This window comes from Sceloporus occidentalis, unplaced genomic scaffold (genome assembly GCF_023333645.1).
Source record: "Sceloporus occidentalis isolate IW3139 unplaced genomic scaffold, rSceOcc1.0.p SCAF_9, whole genome shotgun sequence".
In the NCBI taxonomy this organism is placed as follows: Eukaryota; Metazoa; Chordata; class Lepidosauria; order Squamata; family Phrynosomatidae; genus Sceloporus; species Sceloporus occidentalis.
In genome coordinates, this window is record NW_028316989.1 from 16708708 (window position 1) to 16731214 (window position 22507).

A 22507-nucleotide genomic window follows, 5' to 3' on the forward strand; every position below is an offset into this window, starting at 1 on the left:
AGAGAAGCAGGTGTGAAATAAAAGGAAAAACCCCTTTCGCTCTCCACTCCTCCCAGTCACTTATTTGCTCCAAATGCTGCTCCAGATGCCGTTCTTCCCTGCAGGCGCTCATTGCAACCTCTTGCTTTGTAACATGTGGTTAAACCTGCAGTTTGCACTGAACCCAGAAGCATTCACCTTGTTAGATAAGATGCTTACAAGATAAACTTCCTGCTCTGTACTGAGGAAGCCTAAAAGGAGGCAAATATTTCTTTCTGAATAGGCTATAGGAAATAATAACATTGGAGAGGCTCAAAAGACTATCCTTTGGATAGCACTGGTGTGGATAAATATAGGAAGAAGCTGCCCTATATAGAGGATGGGCCTATTTCTCCATCCAGTTTAGAACTAGTAGTACATCTCACATAAGCAAACTCTGACTAGTAGTAACTCTCCAGGAAGTGAGCACTTTCCTTTTTAAGAAAATGTCTCCATCTCATTAAAGCAAACTTTACATTGTCTTAACATCTGGTTTACTGCATTGTCACCCATCCTACCTCAAATGCATGCAGCATCTCTAACACACTGGAAAATATTACATCTGCTCAAAGAAATATATTATTATTATTATTATTATTATTCCAGCTACCTTGACAGGTAACACTGGAAATAAGCCTTAGTTGATAAGCCTAGTTTTGTCCATTAAGCTCTGGTTGCAGAATGATGGTTATTACATAACCCAGCTGATCGAATTGTTTTCATGAGGGTCCAGGCAAGAGATAGCTAAGAAATAATGTGTTTTATTGAATCAGCCTCAGTCAAACAAATGGACATTGATCCCAGCAAATCATGTCAGAAGATCTTTATGTTCTTGTCACAGGTAAATTTGTTAATCATATTCCTTTAAAGCTCTGGAAGTAAAATGGAAATAAGAAACCCAAAATCCCTCCAAAGAGAGAGATACAAATACATAAGTGCTGCTGTCATCTATATAATACAGTAATTCTTTGTCTTGAGACACAGTTGGCACATCTATACTACAATTTACTATTGTTTACTCCAAAGTATGTACAGCAGTATCCAATGGGGATTACAATTAGAATGGCATCTCTAATAAAATGTGGCACCAAGAAGCAAAAAATAAGTTTTATGAGGCATTTAGCACTGGTTATCACTTGGTATTCAGTGAAAGATCAGAGTTTCCTGCTCTGTTTTGGAGATGCAATGGGTGTCCTTGTTCTACTGCCATGAGGTGAATGAGTCCTTAAGCCTGCCATAGAAAGAGACAACATACAAACAAGCATGAGAGATACCACAAATAGTATTGCTCTTTATATCAGTTGCTGGGGAATATGGGCATTGCATATAATACCAGACAAACAGCGCATTCAGTTAATGGCCACTAAATGGCAAGTAAAGGTTCACTCTCTCTTATCCGGAATTCCAAAATACTCCAAAAACCAAAACTATGTCTTGGGTGGCTGAGATAGTGACACTTTTTCTTGCTGATGGTTCAGTTTACACAAATTTTGTTTCATGCACAATATATATATATATATATATATATATATATATATATTGGATAAAGAAGACTAAACTTGTATCTACTCATAAAGTTATATAACATGGTTGCTAAGGTCTGAAGCAGATGGGCATGAAAGAGTGGCCTGAGTCCACTCCAGCCGCAAGTGGGTTAGAACCCTGCTGACCACACAGCCTACTCCCAAACCAGGTCATGAATCAATGGGCTGACCAGCACCACCAGGAGCCAGTTTATCCTAGCTCTTTTTTGCTCCAGTCTTAAGGATCAGAGCTCAGCTTCGGTGTGGCCTCTGGCCACTTTGGAAGTGTGCACCGTCTAAAGGCCATGTCTCCAAAATGCTCGGAAGCCATTTCAATTTGACCCTCTGTTTCACCCCTTTTATGAACCTATCATTATCTTCAAAAATTTGCTGAATATTGTATCAACTCAGTGCTACTCAGAAATTAACTCAATATGGAGTCCTCAAGGAAGGGAGTAAGAATACACACAACGCACAATAAGCCACCTATTTAACTACCCAGTCATCAGCAATTTGAAGTCATGAGTAAAATGTTATGCGGGGATAGCCATAGCAACACAGTGAGAACTGGGAAGATATGTTACTCAAATTCAATACTATATATTGAATGAAGCGGAAGCAGCCCTAAAGTAATTATATGTTATTCTTTGTAAGCCACTTTCAGGGGCCTAAACACCCTAAAGACACCAGATCCTGCCTGGCCTTGGCAGATAAATAGGGTCAGGACTGGTTAGTACTTGGATGGAAGACCACCAATGAATATCAGGTGCTGTATGCTATATTTCACAGGAAGGACCTGGCAAAACTACCTCTGAGTATTCTTTGCCTAAGAAAACCCTATGAAATTCATGGGATCGCCATAGATCAACAGGTAACTTGAAGGTACACACACACAAGCCACCTTCAAGATTCTTCTGGATCAAATGTCAGTAAAGAATAACTATGCCAATAAAACTGAATCCTTAAATGAGTATAGATGAGCTCCAATAAGTACACAGAGATGGCGTTACGTGATCAATGAGTTGGAAAATACCAGATCTATCAAAATGCATGTTAATGTTAACTAGGCCCAAACAACAACAACAACAACAACAACAACAACAATAATGTAAACAATTCAGGATACAAAGTATGCTGTTGACATTTGCACCTAACACAAACTGTCATGGTAAGACATACACAGTACATATTGAACCTGACACTTCTCTTATGGGAAGATATCACAGGCTGATTCTAACATCTTTATGCTATGAGATTTACATGGCTGATAAATCCGGAAAGCTTAATTTTCCTGCCATGAACTGTGACTTGTTCAGTGAACTGTACCATCTTTTGTTGTCCCCTATTTGAACTGTAATGAACTATATCAGACTAAAATATGTAATAAAACTTGTTTTATTTTATTTTTAAAATGAACTCACCACCAGCAGCTGGAATATCCAAGGTTGATTTTTTATGACTCCTTCTGGATTTCATCCTGGGAGAAGGGCTCTTCTGCTCTTGCGAAGTTGCTAGTTTAGCTTTCGATAGAAGAAGTACACAATATATCTCACACAATTTATTTAAAGCAATCCTAGCCGGTTGAGCGCTATCATGAACAAGCCAAATACAATATATGCCATCCTGTAACTCAGTATAATTTTAAAGCCAATTGCTTTTGATTTTTCGCTTTGACAGGCAGTTTCTGATAGTAAAAAGGAACAGAGTATTATCAAATTTATAAGTAATATTCTTGCCATAGAAGCAAAAATGGAGGGAAAGTACATAAGTTGACAGTTTGGCTAAGCCCTATTATTTCCAAATTTCCAAATTTTATTGGAGATTATCTCTGGTAATCCTTCATCCTCTGTGATTAAGCATCTCTGCAAAAGGTGTTTTCCTGCTATGTGAAGGCCAACATTATGGGAGAAGATCATAACTACTTATGGAAACAAGACCTGTCTTGTCCATTAAGCAAATGAAAAGTGACCTTCATACAAAGGTTTTTGATCTGGGTGGGAACAGACCTTATTCTGAATGGCAGCACCAAAGTTGCCTTCATATTTTCTCATGCAATTATCTTCTGTTTTTACTCTTTTTATAATACAGTCCCATTAAATATAATAGTATAGTAAAATAGTGCCCCTTATATTAAATGGCAAGATCAACCTTTGCTTTTTTGAATACACACACACACACACACACACACACTATTTTCAAACCATGGATGGCTGAATTTGTTGCTAAAGAATCCATGGAGGAAGAGAGCTGACTGTAAATCTACACAGTGTTTCCAAACCTTTATGAACTGTAAGAGTCAATCAACTGAAAGTTGTATTATTTTAATCCCTATTACACATGCGTGGTTTTGATTTCTATTTTATTTCTTCTCTGCATTTATTTATTTATTCATTCATTCATTCATTCATTCATTCATTCAATTTTGTCATGATATTTCCCCCATGCTGCCTTTCTATTTACCTGTGTGTTTTTTTATTGTGTTGCTCTTGTGTTGCATTGTCAGATCTTTGTTTTCTTGTGCATTATCAATCATTTTAAAAATGCTACGATGCCTAGCTAAGTTGCTAAACATGTACGCTGACAGTAATAAATAATAAAGAAAGAAAATTAGGTAGCGTTTTTTTTAACTGCACATATATGTGTCATCTTAAAAAGGGGCAAAGTATCGATAGGATTGGAGATTTGACAGACTTAAAACAAAAATAGAAAGTTGGGTTTAACAGTTGCACTCATATATGTTATGGCAGGTTGAGCATTATGTCGCATTATGCTTTAGGATAGCAACATTTGAACTCTGTATGCATACCATGCTGTTTTAGAGGCAGCTGTCCTCCTTGTCTCAAATACACAATGACTTTTGATACTAACGTTCCCCAGATAAAATTGGAAATACATTAGTTCACCCACCTAGGAACTTGGAATTAATGATGTTTTCATCTATCAACAGAGGTATAAATCCTCCCTCTGAAGGTCTTTCGCCATCTGGAGGGAGCAAAAGGGAGAAGCTTTAGTGTGTAAATGTGGATGGTATGTCCTGTCTTGGGATTAGTATAAAGGATGGGAGTTGATCTTAGCAAGACTTTTTTCACAACTAAGGGCCCGAACAGACAGGCCAAAATAAAGCTGCTTCAAGTCACTTTGGAAGTATGCTGTTTAAATGATGCATGCATCCTAAGAGGCCAGAAGCCACACCAAAGTCATGCTCCAGTGCTAAGGACCAGAGCGCAGCTTTGGCACAGCTTCCAGCCTCTTAGGATGCATGCATCATTTAAATAGCATACCTCCAAAGTGACCTGAAGCAGCTTTATTTTAGCCTGTCTGTTTGGGCCCTAAGTTATTATTTCTCAAGGTGATCATTCTTTGTAGCTTTTGGTCTGAAGAGACATGAAGCGGTGTTCATTTGGTATCTTGCTTTCCATATTTCGCCCAAAGGATTGCTGGGTCAAAAGGAGCTGAAGGTCTATAAGTGGGATGTCCTATATCTAGGTGGCACCTGTTTCATATGGAAGATGGGACTGATTCAAGATTTGTTTGTCCTAAAATTCCCTTTCCTGCCCTTCAAACAGCTCTGGGAGATCATATGAAAGGGAAAACATAGCCTGATTCCTTATTGAATCAGAACTGCCTTGATGCCCTGCCAGAAATAAATAATGGAATTAATATAACAACAACAACAGCTAACAGGCAATCATCAGTTAAGACATACATCAGTTTCAAAGGACAATTAAGATGTCCACTTATTAAAACAATCCATATTTTAAATTCATCATTTTAAATTCACAATTTGAAAATCATCTGGGTAAACCTGTGGAAGAGCCTGATCTTTAATGCTGTTTTAGACAGCGCATGCAGTTGTCAAGCCACTTCTGGCAGGTCATTCCACAGTCTAGGGGCGGCTGAAGAAAACATCATCTGGCTGACAATTATTAACCTAATCCTGGCTGACTGGCCTAAATCTCTTCCAGAGGAACTGAGTGTACAGGATGGATTATATTAAAGGGGTGATCCTGTAGGTAACCTGGACCCAAACCATTAATAAATCAGTGCTGTGTGTTGCCCAGGGCTTATGGAAGTCTGCTTGCACCTTGGCACTGTGGCCATTATGTCCCTGTGCTTTGCCTTTCCTCTAGCCCAACCAACCCTTTGCTGCTCAAAAGCAAAGGCTAGAAACCTTCCTCTCTAATGTGACCTAAGGAAGACTGATCTGATGGAAAGAGGAAATAGTTTTGAAGCCCTTTCCTGAAACTGCTGAGCACTTTGTCTTCTAGCATTGAGAGCTTAATCTAGCCATTGAGAAAGTGAAAGAGAGCCTTGCCTCCTGCTTACATCAGCATTTCAGATCCTGTTACTAGAAAGAGCAGCATACACGCAAGAGACAGGTTGCTTTACTGTTACTAAGGAGGCAAAAGAGAATCTTAAGAGACCAACTAGGTGATAGTAAACTCATCAGTGAAAGCTTTGTTTTTCCCCTCTGGGCAAATAGGCAGGCATAGGCTAAATCGGCACTGCTGAATTAATGCAGTTTGATACCCCTTTAACTGCCATGGCTTAGTGCTATGGAATTCTGGGATTTGTAGTTTGTGTGATATTTAGACTTCTCTCTCGGAGAGTTCTGGTGCCACAGCAAAATCCCCAGACTCCATGGCATTGAGCCATGGCAGTTCAAGCAGCATCGAATGGCATTATTTCTGCAGATTTCAGCATGGTACACTGGACAATTGATACCAGTCAGTCTAGCATATTCATTAGGAAGCAAATCCCATGTTTTTCGGTGGGATTTCATTTCCTAGTAAAATGCAGAGGATACCTGCATGTCTGTAACTCTGAATCTAAAATTGTGCCTTGCTATCTATGTGTCTTCTATTTTTATTTGTATCCCAGCTTTCTCTTGGCATAGTACCCAAGACAGTTTACAAAACAGATAAAAAATTAAAGCACAAATTAAAGTACAGGAAAGTATCAAATAATAAAGAAATATTAAATAGAGTATATGCAACCTGATGAATAAACCTGTTCATCTTAGGACTTGAAGTATGGAACCTACTGGTTGTAACACCAAGGAGCACGTAAGTCTCTCTTTCTCCCAGAAGCTCAGCTGCAGAGAGATGCTTGTTCTGGAGCAAATTCTTGACTTGGCCACTTACATCTGCTAATTCTATTTCTTCTGCAAAACAAAATCCAGGAACTAGATATATTTGTTTGGTTGCTTATTGGCTTGACAACCCTTCTCTTCATGTAAGTCCCACTGTCTCAGTTTCAGAGGGGGGCAATGGCAATCCCCCTCTGAGCAAATATTGCCAAGAAAACCCCATGACAGGCTCACCTTAGGGTTGTCAGAAATGACTTGAAAGCACACAACAACAATAAATTTTATACATATACTTAATTCAAGTAGGCAGACATTTATGACCTGTTGCCTTCCAGATGTTTTGGAGTCTAACTGCCATCATCCCTCCCACTGGCCATGTCTGGTGGTGATAAGAAGGGTAGTCCAAATGTTGGAAAGGCACCAAGTTAGGGAAGGCTTCAGTAGATTATGGAGGCAAAGATACTGTGCAAAAGGCTTAACATGAAAGATTTTCGGGGAGGGGGGTCTCAAGGAAGAAAGCAGCCCCATGCATTAGAAAGAAGCAAAGGAGAAATGCTAAGGTTTTAGCCATCCAGAGGTCATCTTGTTTCCTTTATTGGTATAAATTAGAGACACAGATGTATCAGAATATAATAGGGGACATATAGGGGAAGGAGACAAGAACATGGAATATGGTGAAGATAAAAATAAAAGAATAGACTATTGGTAACCCCCTACACACACAAAGTGTACAAATTATTATTATTATTATTATTATTATTATTATTATTATTATTATACCTTCATCTTCACATCCACAGCGGTGTTTTATGCCATCTAGGAGAATCTGGACTTTACAATGAATGTTAAAAAGGTCTTCCTTCTGTTCTATGAAGGAAACACAGAAAATAGGTTTTGGATTTCATGACTTAATAAAAAAAAGTAAAATAAAGCAATAATTTTCAAAATCTCTCTCTCTCAAGCTTTCAGTAAAACAGCTGTGAAGGTGGCCAACAACAGGCTTAGAACAATCAATTTAATACATACAAAATAATAAAACCAAATTAAACATCTCTTACTGATGTCTGATCCCAGTACGTCTGCATTACATCTAATGTCTTATAAATAGCTCATAAAAATAGACATTTTGTCCCTTCTGCCAATGCCTCTTGGTACAACTCAGCTTGCAAAGTAGCTGGCGTCTTTTCCCAAATCGTTTATCCCTTTGTAACAAAATACAGTGTTATAACATTCTCTCCACCTGTCTTATCTCTGGCTTCTTTCTTGAGCTAATAACTTTCCTCTGGCCACACACCTCTGGTTGTCCTCCCATTGACGCAATGATCAGGATAACAATAACCAACCATTTGGTTATGGAGTCAAAACCCAACGGGTTCAATCCAATTTCATGGAACACACATTGGAGTAGGCCTTGAATGGTCAACACTTTGTGTTGGCTCTTGACGTCAAGACCAGAAATAGAGGATGTGAATCAACAATTACTTGCTATCTTGTGATACTTGTGGTGTTGGGGAGACAGGACTCGTGTGTCCATCTTCCCAGTTTTGGAGAACCTGTAAGGGATCTTGTTGGGTGAAGCTGGGCAGAAACAAGCCCAGATTGAGAGGTGGGTGGTGAGCCCAAAAGTCAGCAGTGAGACACACAATGGCTAATGCCCATGTTATCCCCATTAATACTGTTTCATGGTTCCTCTAGCAGGTGACTGGGGAAGGAGCTTCAAGAGACAAAAGTTGTATGGTCCAATGTCAGGATCATGGAGATGCTGCACCAAGGGTCTAGCAGCTGCTGCCAGTAAAATATGACCATGCTTTTGTTGTTGTCATTTGGTATCACATCACCCTTGACCTAGAGTGGCTCCATGAGGAGGCCTTCAAGACCCCTGGTCATCAATTACCCTGATCAGGTCTTGCAAAGTCAAGGCTGTGGCTTGCTTGCTTGACTCAATCCTTGTGTGATGGGGCCTTTCTTTTTTCCTAGTGCCTTCCACTCTGCTAAGCCTAATTGTCTTTTTCCAATTAGTAATTTCATTGCATGAAATGTCCAAAGTATAACAGCCTCATTTTAGTCATCTTGGCTTTTAGTGAAAGTTCAGGCCTGATTTGTTCTAGGACCCATTCATTTGTCTATTTAGCAGTCCATGGTATCTGTAGAACTCTCCTCCTGCACATCATTTCAAATGGCCATGTTTTAAAATATTTGCAAAAAGAAAGCCGCCCCGATTGACCTCAAAGGGGCGGGATATAAATTATTATTATTATTATTATTATTATTATTATTATTACTCCAGCAATATGCATGAGAGGTTTCTTCAGTCCCTCCCATCTGGATCCCCTATTAATAACTGAGTCTATGGGTCAAGGGGTCACACTGGTACTCTCCAAATGCCAATGCCTTTCCCCACTGCTTCTAAATTTTTCGCAGTGGTAAGTGCTGCTTATCCTTTACACAGAGTACATAGGACCTGCACACCTTGTTCAAAAATGGAATTGTGTTTCTAGGTGGCTTCTGGGGCCACAATTCATCTTCTAAACAAAATAAAAGAGTATTACACACACTCTCTCTATATATATATCAACCATTATGGAAAATTCAACAAAAAAGATACTTGGGTTAGGGGCACAGAAATAGATGGGTTGTTGAATGTTGTCCATTTCAACCAAAGCTCAATGCCAGAAAATCACTTACCTCCATGAAGCACAGTTATAAACATTTTTGCTCATAACCTAAAAGATGAAAAACAAACGAAGATTAAAAAGACCATAAGACCAAAACAGACAGACAGCAAATGCCTAGGAATTGGGAGCATGGAGATGGGAGATGCCTGATCTCCTTTACACCGAATTCTGTAGATGCCATTCTTCCTTTGACTAGATTTTTAAAATGTGTATTCAGACCTTCCACAATTTCAAATCTCATGAAAATTACAGTACAGCAGCATAACATAATAGTACAACCAGAAAATATCTGCAAAAAGAAAGTGATACCAGGAACTGTTTTGCAGGCGGTTGGTTACTGGAAGGAGAGTTCACACATCTTGGTTGCTGGGTGCTGCCTAGGGTTTGTTTCCTTCTCTAAGGGTGATCCACTGATCTACTAAAGGGCTTGGTATCTCAAGTCTCAATCTTTAACGTTCTGGTCAGTGATCAGGAATAAAGGACTTGATAAACATTTAAAATCTTCACAAAGGTGGAGGAAATCCTTTCATTCCACTGTGTAAATATTACCTCTAATGACACACAGAGAAAAAAGTCTCCTGCCTTTGGAGTGTGCCATGTTGCTGAGTTGGCCCTCAGCCACATAATTTTTTTCCCTTATCATAACTCTGCCTGGATGAGGATCGAAGGAAAACTAGGTTACAGGAAATGCTTGGAGATGCTCGCTGTATTTGGGTATAGGGAAAAACAACACACTATTAATCTATTTCAGTAATGGTGTTTCTCATCAGGTGCGGCACACTCTTTCAATCCCTGCCAGAGTCATTAGCAGTTCTCTTTCCTCAGGCATGCCAGTTGTAATAGAACCTCACATTGACTATTTGTGATGCTTGTTGCATTTGACTAACAGAAATGTGAAACTTGAGACACAACTGCAGAAGCATGCCTGAGCCCTTACCCAACAGGTTTAAGTGTCACTCCAGGGAAACGCAAATCTGTTTGCTTTTGTCATTTTTCACTGAATAACATTTTCCCCACAAATGTACAGCATTTACACTAAAACATAATACAGTACAAAGGTATTCACATCCACTCATTAGGTTAGCGGTTACACCGAACAAATTCTACAGCCTTTCACAAACCCAACTTAATCCTTGGGTATTTGGGTAGATTAATTCAGATTTGCTGTTTTGTCCTATTGTAAACAGATTCAGTCAATTTCTGGTAACATCTCTGGGTGGAAACGTTCTACAAACCAATTCCTCATACTTCTCTCACACAAAGTCATTTGGAGCCAGAACGACTTGTCTGTTTTTATGTTCCTTTCTCCCCACTTGCATCCATCAACCCTAGTCAACACCTTTCCTCCCAGAGTGTATTCCTGTAAGGGATCTTGGCAGTCACTGCATCTTCGGTGCCTTCTTTTCTTTTCTTTTCAAATGGCAGAAATGCATCAATATGGACAGGTTGCTTACCTTTAACAGTAGTTCTTAGTGATCATCTGTGCCTTTGCACAAATGGATCTATGCAGGCATGAGACCAATTTCTGTGAGGCACAGAGATTACAAAGAAGAACTGATTCCTCCTCAAATGCTTTTCTTTTCTGCATTGTTCATTATTAAATTGTTTAGACTGTGTGTGTGTGTGTGTGTGTGTGTGTGTGTGAGAGAGAGAGAGAGAGAGAGAGAGAGAGAGAGAGAGAAGGGGAAAAGCACATCTTGTTGACTAGGGAGGCTGTTAGTGGTCTTTGAAAGTTAGAAAAGAGGGGGGAAGACTAGAGACCCGCTCACTACCATTGCAAGCATCCTCACCTGACCTTTGAATAGTTTTAAAGAGGAAAAAAGAAGAGTTCTTCTCTCGTCAGTACTGTAAAACCCATCCATTGAAACAATTTGGCGGGTTATATAGCAGCCCCTAAAATGGGACACTTCCAAGTTACTACTTGAGGAGGAGCTATTTTGGTTCGCTACTGCTGTGTACCTTAAACCTATACTTATACATAAAACTCCAAAATGATCGACAGAAAGTTTCTAGCAGGTCCTCAGTTCAAAATGGTCTCTCCTCAGCTGTCAAGCTGGCAGTGGCTGCAGATTTCCAAGTGATGCCAGTTCTGATTCCACCTCTCTGATCCTCTGTACAAGGAGGCTTCTCTTAATTTCCAGCAGAACCCTTTGTTCCCTCTTGGCAGCCCAGGATTCAAGAAGTTCTGAGAAGTGTAGTGTTTTCTTCCCAAGAAGTTCACTTGAAGACTGTATAAGAGATCGGGGAGAGAGGGCAGGAAAAAGAAGGATTAAAGCCAATGAGTATGAAACAGTGGATGCTGGAAACTGGGGGAATCCTTATGACCCTGTGCAGTTTTGTTTCATTTGCAAAGCACTTGCATCAAATTTATGATAGTATTATATGGATATAATCAAATTGTCTGGTGTAATGCACTAGAAATAGGAAGGGTGTGGAATGTGTGGCCCTTCAAATGTTGGTGTCTACAACTCCCATTAGCTGCAGTCAAGAAGGGCAATACTTAGGTATGGCTGGACTTGTAGACTAGTTTCGTCATGAAGGCCACCAGTTTGCCACATGTAATATATAGCATTACACAGTCCCTGAGGACTAGTCGCTCAAAAAGGATCTATTTAGATGCTATGGGGCAATTTGAGAACACCAATGTTTACACTGCTTAATGAAAAAGTATCTGCTCCACTTGAAGACACAGAATGGACGGCTATCAGGGAGACAGCCATGCTAGTCATGATACTTGTTTGGCCCCACATGGCCTAGAACATTTGGAGAGATGTGTCTTTAATTTACAATATTAAGCTTTACACACATTTGTATCCATGCACCAAAAATGCCCATAAGCTACATAAATATGAATTGAGTCAGAGGAGGTTATTAGTATTTTAGCTCATCTTAAGCAACCATTCCCTGCTGTTCTGTAGATGAAGAGATTTTACTGCATAGTAGGTATGCTATGAATTAATATTCATCTGGACATAATGTAAGTGCAAATTCAATGCTTATAAGTGAAGAAAGTCATGTACTTCAAATGAGATAGAGTCTTCTTGTGTTCTAAGTTCCTGATTCAAATGTTCCTCCTCCTTGTGGATCATCAAGACTTGCACTGAGAGCTGGAAGAAATCCTCATTCAAGGCATCCAGTGTCTGCTCTAGCTCTGCAGTTTTCACCTGGAGATGAGAAGACATGCTATGTATTTTCAAACAGGGGAGATTTAGTGCCTGCAGCATCTCACATCATATGACTGAAAAGGAGAGGTATAGCAAGACTTGTTGGGGGAACAGGAGCAAGGCTCTGCTAAACAGTGTCTGCCTCCTCCCCCCCCCCCCCCCAGTTCTGCTACAGAATGGAGGAAAAAAGGAGAACAAGCATTTATTAAGCACATACATACATACATACATGTCTGGTTTAATTTAAATGAGCTACCTGGAGGCTAGAGAAATCTCCTTCCTGATCTTTCTCATTGCTGTACCCTTTCTCCACACTTTGCTCTGGATTGTCCAATATATTATGTAGCTCTGCTTGCAGGTGGAAGTTTTTGTAATGCTTCAGCCTGAGGGAATGTGAAAAATGAAAGCCTTGATTTCTTACACTCTTCATCCATTTGGATCCAAAAGGACTGATATAACTTATCTCTTTATTGACTGAATTAAAAAAGGAGCGCTTGATGAATCTGATCTTCCACTAAGGCCTGACACAATGCACACCATCTGCACTAAAGTGAAGACTGGGACCCTTTCAATTTCTCATTTCTCTGAACTTTGAAATATAGTTCTTGGCTCAAAAAGGTACCAAATTGCTTATTAAAATGTGCGTATCACAATAAATAGATTTAGAAATGTGTACTATGAGAGGAAATGCATTTAGTAATATATACTTTGTATGACAATAAATTCAAAAATACACACATTAACACCAAACACAAATTTCCTTATGATTTGAACCCTCATCCTTAGTGCAGAAATGGATAGTGATGGCAGAATACAAGTATCAGTGACCAATGTTTGGTCTAAGACCCATTGATTTGTCTTCATAGCAATCCACAGTATTCATAAAACACGTCTCCAACACTACATTTCAATTTAGTTGATTTTCTTCCTATCAGTTTTCTTTAGCTTTCACAACCATACATAGAAATGGGAGATAGGATGGCCCAGACAATCCTAACTTTAGTATTCCATTCTATCTGGTTTTATTTTTGGAAATTGTAAATGTTTTATTAGAATGTTTTTTATGATGTTTTTAACTTGGTATGTTTTATATTGTATACTGTTTGATGTATCCATGTTGTAACCCGCTTTGATATTTGGAAAAGCAGGCTAGAAATAAACAGTATTATTATTATTATTATTATTATTATTATTATACTTCAAGATCTTGTCTAGCGCCTTCAAAGCTGTCCTTCTAAATCCTAGTCTTTTTCTGATTTCTTGACTGCAGAACCCATTCTAATTACTGACTGAGCCAAAGTATGGAAAATCTTGAACTATTTCAATGTCTTCATCGTCTACTTTAAAATTTCAGTAACCCAATACAGAAAGGAAGAAATTGGGGAAAGAATGGCAGGGTGAGTGACAGGATCCCTAAGGGTAAAAATGGGTCCAGCCTTGGGAAAGCCAAAGTCAGTTAGTCCTGCTTCATCTTTTGATCACAGGCCAAATTTTCCTACAATGTTTGATTCTGCCGCTTCTTATTTGTGCATTCTATTGTTAACAAGAAGTCCTGCTTTGGTGTGTGAGCAATTTACTCCTGGACTCCAGCAGAGAAACTTTCAATTTCTTCTTCTGCCTCTGAAGTTGGAGCATAAATTTGGATTAAGGTTATATTGATGCATTTTCCTGGAGTCTTTCTGACATGATTCAGGCAGATCTGGCATATCCTTTGACTGCTTTGGTACATCTCTCCTCACTGTAAATGCCACCCCTTTTCTTCTTAGGTTAGTTTACATTAGAATGCTTATATATGTTCCATTTTTTGTTTTACTATGTCTAGCGTCCCCTGATTTATGCTTTTGACTTTCCATGTGTGTTGTGTGGCTTCAGGCTTTCTTTTTGCCTCAGAGAACATCAGCAGCTGAATGTCCTTTCAGCTTGAGGCCAGTTTTATGATTAGCCACAACACTACTCATAGTTGTCTTCTGCTGTAGCTTGTTGAGTGCCCTTGGATCTTGGAGTGTCATCTTCTGGCACTATCTCTTGTTTCATTTTAGATTGTCTCATCATAGGGTTTCCATAGTAAAAGATCTTCAAAAGACGGTTTACCAATGCCCCCCTCTGTGCCGTACTAACAAGCATTAGCCATGGCAGTGATGGCGAGTCTTTTACAGACTGAATGCCCAAACTGCAACCCCAAACCCACTTATTTATCACAAAGTGCCATGTTCATCTGGCTTTCTAGTAACAAACTCTGGCAAACTCTGTGGTGGGGTGGCAGAGCGTGTGCCTACAGAGAGGGCTCTGAGTGCCACCTTTGGCATGTGTGCCATAGCTTCGCCACCACTGAACTATGGTGTCACTTCCGTTGTCTTTGGGAGATCCTCCTCCAATGTCAACCTCCAATGCTGCCCATTAACAGTTGAGTATGTTTAATCTGTCTCCACAACAAAAAAACCTATGACTTGGTAGATACTACCAGAAGTACCGCTGCCATCAGCATAGCCTCTTGCTTCACAAAACCACATAATCCCATTATGGCAGAAAGGTGCTACCATTGGTTATTAATCACCTATGGCCATACCACCCTGAACACACCTGATCTCATCTGATCTTGGAAGCTTGGTTGCTAATCCATAACTGTAGGACAGGGAAGCCAAAGCTCGCCCATAGAACTAGCTTGATGGAGCTTGATCGGTGTCCGACTTCCCCAGAGCTAAGAGGGTCTAGAACTGCAAAAGACCAGTTGCTCCTTCAGCTGTCAGAGATGAAGGTTCTAGAACACACTGGCATAAAGCTATCTTATTGGTGCAGAAGAAGCAGCCTGCCCTCCATGTATTATGCAAGCCAGAAGAACAAATGAAAACTCAGCTCAACAGCTGTTGACTAATAACTAGGAGACCAGTGATGCCACAATTTGCAGTAGCCACTGAAAAGTGTAGTCAGTCTACTATGTTTCCAGGATACTTAGAAGAAAATATGTGCTGGACATACTGATACTTTCTATAATTTACGTTATCTTCTGGACAATCAGAAACCAAGTGATGTTCACAATGTAGCAACATTTTGTTACATCTCATGCAAAATACACTTCTAATTGGTTGGTGAAAACTGATATGTGTATAACATGACCTTGAATTTGTTTCTGAAATTGTTTTTAACAATTATTAATAATTGTATTTTGCAATTATTATTTTATCAAGTTATTTTGTATACTTGGTCAACGACCGAATAAATCTTACTACTACATATGTGCTGAGAACATATACAACTAGTGCAGTTGTAGGACTGATCTGTGAGTTAGGGGAACTCAAAAAGGGGTAATATAGGGTGGGTAACCTTACACACAGCCGATCTCTAAACTGAGAAACTAAAAAAAAGACTAACCAGGAAAGTTAGGTACTTAACAATACTACAAAAACTTCTTTAAACCATAAGACTTCCCATCTAGTGAACTCTGCCCATGGTTATTATTATTTGGATTAATCAGCTTTTAATATGTAGTCTTTAATCTTATACTGTTTAATCTTGTTTTAAAGGGGGTACTATGTATATATGGATGTATTTTAACTTTTTGTACGCCGCTTTGATTGCCTGGCAAAAAGAGGGATAGAAATAATTTTTTTATTATTTTACTATTATTATTTAAATTGCATGTGTTTACTATAATAATAGAATTTTGGGCATCCAATGGAATAATGAAACTATATAAACCATTTAGAAAATGATCATACAGTAAAAATATTGTAAAGTAGCCATAAAGTGAGGTATCTCACCTCTAGAGTTTAACAAATCATTAAGGGAACAATTAGAAATAAGTACGATAATACTTGTAATACAAATGCAAGTCCATTTAAACTAGATATAAAGATATTCATGTGGTTTATGATTTTAAGTTTTATAAAACTTGAGTTCTGAAGATCCTGTGGCTTAAAGACACCTTGGAAATAACTTTTTGAGACGTAAGATTTAAAACCCTACGGCTTCAAGGAACTCGAAAGTTATGATGTGAGTTTTGCAGAACCTGAAGTTTGAAGATCCTATGGCTTGAAAAAACTTGAAAATAACTTTATTAAACAAAAGGGTAGAATCTTATGTCTTCATGAAACTTGATGAAATGGTTATTTCCAGAAAAGTTTACAACCGTTCCAAGAGGTCTTATAAGTAATATAAGCAATTTAAAAGAAGTGTAAAGACATGGACTGATGAAGACCTCTTGATACAGTTGTAAAAAGTTCCAGAAATAACCGTCTCTTCAAGTTCCTTGAAGCCATAAGATTCTACCTTTATGTTGTATCGTGTAACTGAAAATTAGTCCTGTTTTCTAATGCAAGCACTCATATAACAACGAACAAAAACATATTGGAATGGGTATTACTTGCATTAAATACATCATCAGCCTCATTTCTATTACCTTTCACGTGGGTGTTTCTCAAAGAAGCGAGGACTAAGCAACATTTGAATACCCAACAGTTCTTCAAAAATAGACCTCGCGGCTAAACAAACTGGGGAATAATTTTTCACAGTGTCCTGAAAGAAGCAGCGAGAAGAAAGGGAGCAAAGTTTGGTATTCTTCAACAGAGAATTCATCAAAAATACCAAACAGCCAAAAATGTTGTGGGGATGTTTCTGGGGTGGTGGGGATTAAAACTGCATTGTAATTGTCAGTTTTCTGCTCAAGGCTATGACATGAAAAGAAACTTGTTCAGAAGTTTAATTCACAAACTATAGCCTTTTGTCTAAAATCGCCCCAGTCACTCCTCTCTCTGGATATTCCTTCTTTGTCTCTTGACAAACCATTCAACAGACAGACTGCCTTTAAAACCGCTTTTGATTCCATGTAAGATTCAGAGGCAAAATCAAAATAATCAAATAGGTATGTACCACTTCCTTTTGTGAAATCAACCCTTTTTTAAATACTCCCTCCAGAAAAGTCTGATAGCTGACCAGTCATGTCTCACTATACTCCAGTTTTCTATGGTGCAAGGGCCAAGGGTCTTTGCTGTCATGTACAGTGTGGGTTGGGGGGTTGGATCCATGTGGCAAATCCACCTGAAATCCTCACACTCTCCAAACACACCATGAACCAAAGACCTGAATACTGCCGTGAACATTTGTCGCAGTGCAAGGATGCGGGAAACTATATACATGAAGTCCAGCATCTCATGCACACAACATTCCAGAATGAATTATAGGTAGGGTTGCCGTATCCATCCTCCACCAAACTGGGACAGGGTGGATGTCCCACCCCTTCCTGGCGTCACAACCAATCAGAGAGTCTTCCGGGGTGGGATTTCCAGTCGCAGTGGCTGCAGGGGCTTGTAGTCACCAGTAGGAACCCACTGCGACTACAAGCCCCAGCGGCCTTTGTGACCAGAAGTCCTGGCCCCGGAAGACTCTCTGATTGGTTGCGAGGCCGGGAAGGGGCAGTTCCTCCTGCAACTACAGGCCCCAGTGGCCTTTGTGGCTGGAAGTCCTACTCCTTCCTCCAGCCAGAAGCCTCTCTAATTGGTTGCGAGGCTGGGAAGGGGATGGACGTCCGGCCATGCTTCCTAGGGTTGAGGAGGAGGGCTGAAGAAGGAGGAGGAGTGGGCTGGAGGACAAGGGCGGCAAGCTGGAGGATGTGAGGCTGAAACCCGTGATTGTCCCACCTAAAATCGGGACATGGAAACCTTAATTATAGGGATAATATTTTCATATCTACCCAATTTTATATCTGGAAATCTACAAAAGTCAACTGGGCATCATCATCATGATCATCACCATCAATAGCCCACCTTTCCCCCCCAAACAAGGACTCAAGGTGAAATCTGGAAGAGCCCAAAGATAGTTCCAAATGGCCAAGCTGCTAGTGCCTTGCTTGTAAAATATTCACTTAGAGATGATTCTTAAGTTATAGCTCTTCGGGTTGAGACGAATACTAAGGCTATAGTGAATGTCAACATTTCTGAGTGCTCCCGAGCCCTTGGTGGCCTGTTACTTCTATTCTTCCTTTCAGGGATTCTTTAGCTTGAGGACAGGAAACCCCACCTGAGTGGCTTCATGAGGACACTACGGCTGTATCCACACTGCAGAAATAATCCAGTCTGACACCACTTTAACTGCCGTGGCTCCATCCTGTAGAATTTGGGAATTGTACCAGGACAGAAAGCTAAATGTCTCACAAAACTACAAACCCCCCAAAATTCCATAGCACTGAGCCATGGCAGAAAGTGGTGTCAGACTGGATTATTTCCGCAGTGTGGATGCAGTCTGTATCACCTTTTACATCCTGGTGCCCTTGAGATGAGACATGCTACCAGTCCTGCTGTACTTGGCCAGCATGCTGAATGGGAATAATGGAAACTTTAGCCCAACACATGTGGAAAGCACCAGGCTGGACAATGCTGACATGGAGTTTCCTGTTCTCACTTTAAGGAATCATGGAGGTGGGGAGAAGCCCAGCACCCGCCAAGACTGAAGAGAGGACAAACTTCAGCTGTTTTTTTTCCAGCTCTGAAATGCCTCTGCCAACTTCACACTATGCAAAATGGGTAGTGAAAGTGAGTTGAGGGTGTGAGCTTTTCAACTCAGACCTAGCACAAAATTTGACTCCAAGCCAAACCTACAAATTTTAGCACAGTTGTGCACTATGTGGAACTGCTCACAAACAGTGGAAAGTTCATGTAATTTTAACCTTAAACTGTTTCTTTTTTTGGGGGGAGGAGGGATATTTTGTATATATGGTGTATTCTTTTAACATTGTAAGCTGCTTTGATTGTTTTTACAAAAAGTGGGGTAGAAATAAAAGTTTGTTTGTTTGTTTGTTTGTTTGTTTGTTTACCTTCTCGGCTTCTGCTGCTGCTGCTTCCCAAGAGCATTGGAATAAGGCATTAGCTAATGCTGCAATGGCTGTATTGAGCTCTTTCCAAAAGCCAGTGTTCTTGGGGATGACCTTCTCAGGGCCTAGAGAGAAAAGAAAAGGTGAAAAAAAGGCCCATGCCATTACAGTTATTGTAATCCTTTAGCTTTAACATCTGCTCCTTATAAGGAAGACTGTTTCTTTGCCTGTTTCCAAAAAACAGTGTCCAAAGTGCTACATTATGGTTTGCATTTTGTACTTGAGGAACCCATAGCAGTGTTGCAGAAATGCAACACTGCCCTGTCAATGAATTGCAAAGATGCCCATCTGGGCACTGAACTATTTTTAAAAGAGGAACATGCCTAGTACTACTGAAATTAGATACTGAAAACTGACACAATTGCAGAGGTCATGAACAGCAAATAAATAAATAAAATGACAAAGGAGGTAAGTTATCTTTTGTTTCCATTCTTGCCTAAGCAGGGAAGTAAATATGGGAGGTTGAAGGAGCTGGAAAATATAACACGAAGAAGGAAGTGCTATGCCAAGGACCTGCTACAGAAATAGAAATTAGAAATCCCTGCATCTAGTTATGCAGGAAAAACTTTTATTCAATCACAGGGCGTAGCAACCTGATTTGAATTTGATGTGACAGTTCCCAGCATTTCATCATTATATCTCATGCTTTCAAATAACCCTGCTGCAATCTGAAGTTCCATGTTTTACATGTGGAAGTCCCAGTTTCTGTCCACTGTTGTTGTTGAGTGCTTTTGTGTCATTTCTGACTTATGCCATCCCTAAGGTGAACCGATCATGGAGTTTTCTTGGCAATTTTCTTCAGAGTGGGTTTGTCATTGCCATCCTCTGAAACTGAGAGTGTGTGACTTGCCTAAGGTCACCCAGTGAGTTTACATGGCTAAGCTGGGATTTGAATCCTGGTCTCAAGAGTCACAGCCCAATGCTCAAACCACTACACCATGCTGGCTCTTCAGTCCATGGTATCTACAGTAAAAAAAAATCTCATTACAAAAAACACAAGGATGCTTCACAGTCAATCTTGCCTACAGCATGCTTGTTCCCCATGCTCTTCTGTCACTGGATGCATTTTCCCCAGTCTCCTCCACACTACTAGGCAAGAGAGACATAGAATAATAATAACATTAGCACACAAGGTAAGCAGAACTCCATCATGTTCCAAAGAGGAAGGAAGAAGCTGATTCGGGGCTGCTTTGTTCTTTGCAAAGCACAGTCCTGCCATCAGGTGGCAAGCATAAAACTTTGAAGAGCCTCTGACAAGGTCAACAGGAAGACCAAGGACCTGACAGCATCAATACCTGCTTTGAGGTGAGCGATGGCATTCACCAGGACCGCTATGAATCCACCGGCATTCTCCAGGTGTGATGAAAGGATGTAGAGGCACCTATTATTAGCATCATAGTAGAAATCCCTGGCCAACTGAAGAGGCTCCTGGACCTCCATGGGACCTTGTTTGGGGATTGCTTGAGCCAACAGAAGTACCAGTCCTGGGAAGGTGAAGACTTTTCCCAGCAGGTTAGCCACAGTGCAGCCAAAACGATAGACCACAAAATGGCGAGGAGACAAGCTGGCCAAGTTGGTGGAAAGCACTGTACCAATGCCAGGCCCTGGAGCAAAAAGACTGCCATCTTCTTTTATCCCTGTAGAGATGGGAAGGTAGTGTTGAAATTCTCCTGATAAACAGCCCAACTACCTTTTAAAGCTACATAATTTTTAAAAGAAGTCTAAGCATTCAAAGTAGGAACTGGTGAAAAGAACATAACCCTGCTGGCATGTGTGAATGCACATATGACTCTAGGTTGTCTCAGGAGTTTATTCTTCATCTTAGCATTTGAGACAGTGTGGAGAATTTCAAGGAAGATTTGTTCCAGGAAGGGAATAAAAGAAACAATCAACTTCATCACCTGGAGAAGAAGGGGAGTGAGGAGGTTGTTGTGATGCCTTCAAAAACTGCTTGATTTCCTGTAGAGTCCTGGCAAGAGGAGATGTCGCCATCAAGGCTTCAACTTCCAGCTCTGTCACACAGGCAAGCATGGCGCTCTTGCTAGTCTGCAGATCCCACCCTGATGAAAACAGACAAGCCATATCAGCCTACAGTGATGCCTTTGGGGGCCATGACTTCATGCAGATGAATAAATAGATGGGGAGGGGAGCTATTATGTAACATGCAAGAGAAATTTTCATTGCCTAAAAATGATCTGGTTCATAATAGATGCTCTGAGACTTCCAGACAGCACATGACCCATGTTGCCAGCAAGCTAAGACCAAACTAAGACAAGTTGCTGTGGGAAATCAGTAATCAATATGATGATGTGGGAGATCCTGTGGATGGAGGTGTATTTTGGTTGATGTGGCTATGCTGATGGGAGTGGGAGTCCAATAAAATCTGAAAACCTTCACATTTCACACCCTGGACAATAGTCTAGTAATAGGCCATCTTGCTTACCTTGGTCTTCACATCCATGGGAACTAGGAGAAGCCCTCTTCCCACTGGAGAGGACACGATGCTGCAGCACACCTGCATCCTATAGGGAACAATGTTAAAGAATCTCAGGCTAATTAGAGGAAGAAATACCAGAGTTTCCCAAAGGAGGACCTTTACTCTTACCAAGCAGTGCTGCTGAGTTTCTGCTCGCTCTCGGATGGGCACCCCATCATGCCCCTGGGCCCTTTCTTGCTTTGCCATCACTTTCCCACAATGGACTTTGCGCAGCAACATTCCCAGTGCTTTCATTAAATCTGTTGCTTCCTGCCACTCAGAGCCTGCAAGACATTTACATTAACAACAAGCTCATTCTGCTTCTTTGGACTGGTAACTCAGAAGGCATGTAAGAAGCTGGTGTTTCTTCAGACATGCATTAGTATACCCTTCTCCAAACTAGGGCCCTCCAGATGCACTGAGTACAACTTCCGTGAATCCCAAACATAGCCACTGGATGCAGTGGTTGAAGATAAAAGGTACTGCTTTCTGGAACGTCATGGGCCACATTGGAGAAAGTTGTTTTAGCTGCTTTTGGAATAGTGTAGCAAGCCCCATGTGTCATTCAGTGTCATAAAAATCAGAATTCAAAGGCATAGTTGTGTTAGTATGCAAAATCAATATGCAAAGGGATCTTGCAGCATCTGAAGAAGTAGGCTCAAGGCTACGAAAGCTCATGCTACCCACTTCTATCTTTCAG

The 22507-nt window shown here is 40.3% G+C and overlaps 2 protein-coding genes across 2 annotated transcripts in view; both read right to left on the reverse strand.

Moving 5' to 3' along the window:
• Window positions 1-660: 660 nt before the first annotated feature.
• LOC149306991 (uncharacterized protein CXorf65 homolog) lies at window positions 661-11341 on the reverse strand. Its single transcript, XM_089537519.1, has 7 exons — window positions 11265-11341; window positions 9316-9353; window positions 7411-7497; window positions 6586-6705; window positions 4449-4523; window positions 2963-3061; window positions 661-1249 (listed from the first exon to the last, which is right to left on the reverse strand). The coding sequence occupies exons 2-7, from the start codon at window positions 9338-9340 to the stop codon at window positions 1173-1175; spliced, it is 483 nt and encodes a 160-aa protein (XP_089393645.1). The 5' UTR covers window positions 9341-9353; window positions 11265-11341; the 3' UTR covers window positions 661-1172.
• A 12-nt stretch (window positions 11342-11353) lies between these two features.
• Window positions 11354-22507, reverse strand: part of LOC149306992 (uncharacterized) — a 117169-nt gene continuing 106015 nt past the window's right edge. Inside the window, exons 80-88 of the mRNA XM_089538237.1 lie at window positions 21937-22091; window positions 21775-21853; window positions 21233-21391; window positions 20627-20968; window positions 19275-19396; window positions 16866-16981; window positions 12726-12852; window positions 12326-12469; window positions 11354-11533 (exon numbers count right to left, since the gene is read on the reverse strand). Of these exons, the coding sequence (XP_089394363.1) occupies window positions 11354-11533; window positions 12326-12469; window positions 12726-12852; window positions 16866-16981; window positions 19275-19396; window positions 20627-20968; window positions 21233-21391; window positions 21775-21853; window positions 21937-22091 (1424 nt within the window). The remainder of the gene's footprint in view (window positions 11534-12325; window positions 12470-12725; window positions 12853-16865; window positions 16982-19274; window positions 19397-20626; window positions 20969-21232; window positions 21392-21774; window positions 21854-21936; window positions 22092-22507) is intronic.

Bases quoted from the DNA above. Each gene is read 5' to 3' on its own strand.
- LOC149306991 (XM_089537519.1), bottom strand. From the start codon at position 9,340: ATGTTTATAACTGTGCTTCATGGAG. The intron at 7,498-9,315 runs GTAAGTGATTTT...TTTCCTTCATAG, and splicing joins TATAACTGTGCTTCATGGAG to AACAGAAGGAAGACCTTTTT. The intron at 4,524-6,585 runs GTAGGTTCCATA...TGCTCCCTCCAG, and splicing joins GCTCCTTGGTGTTACAACCA to ATGGCGAAAGACCTTCAGAG.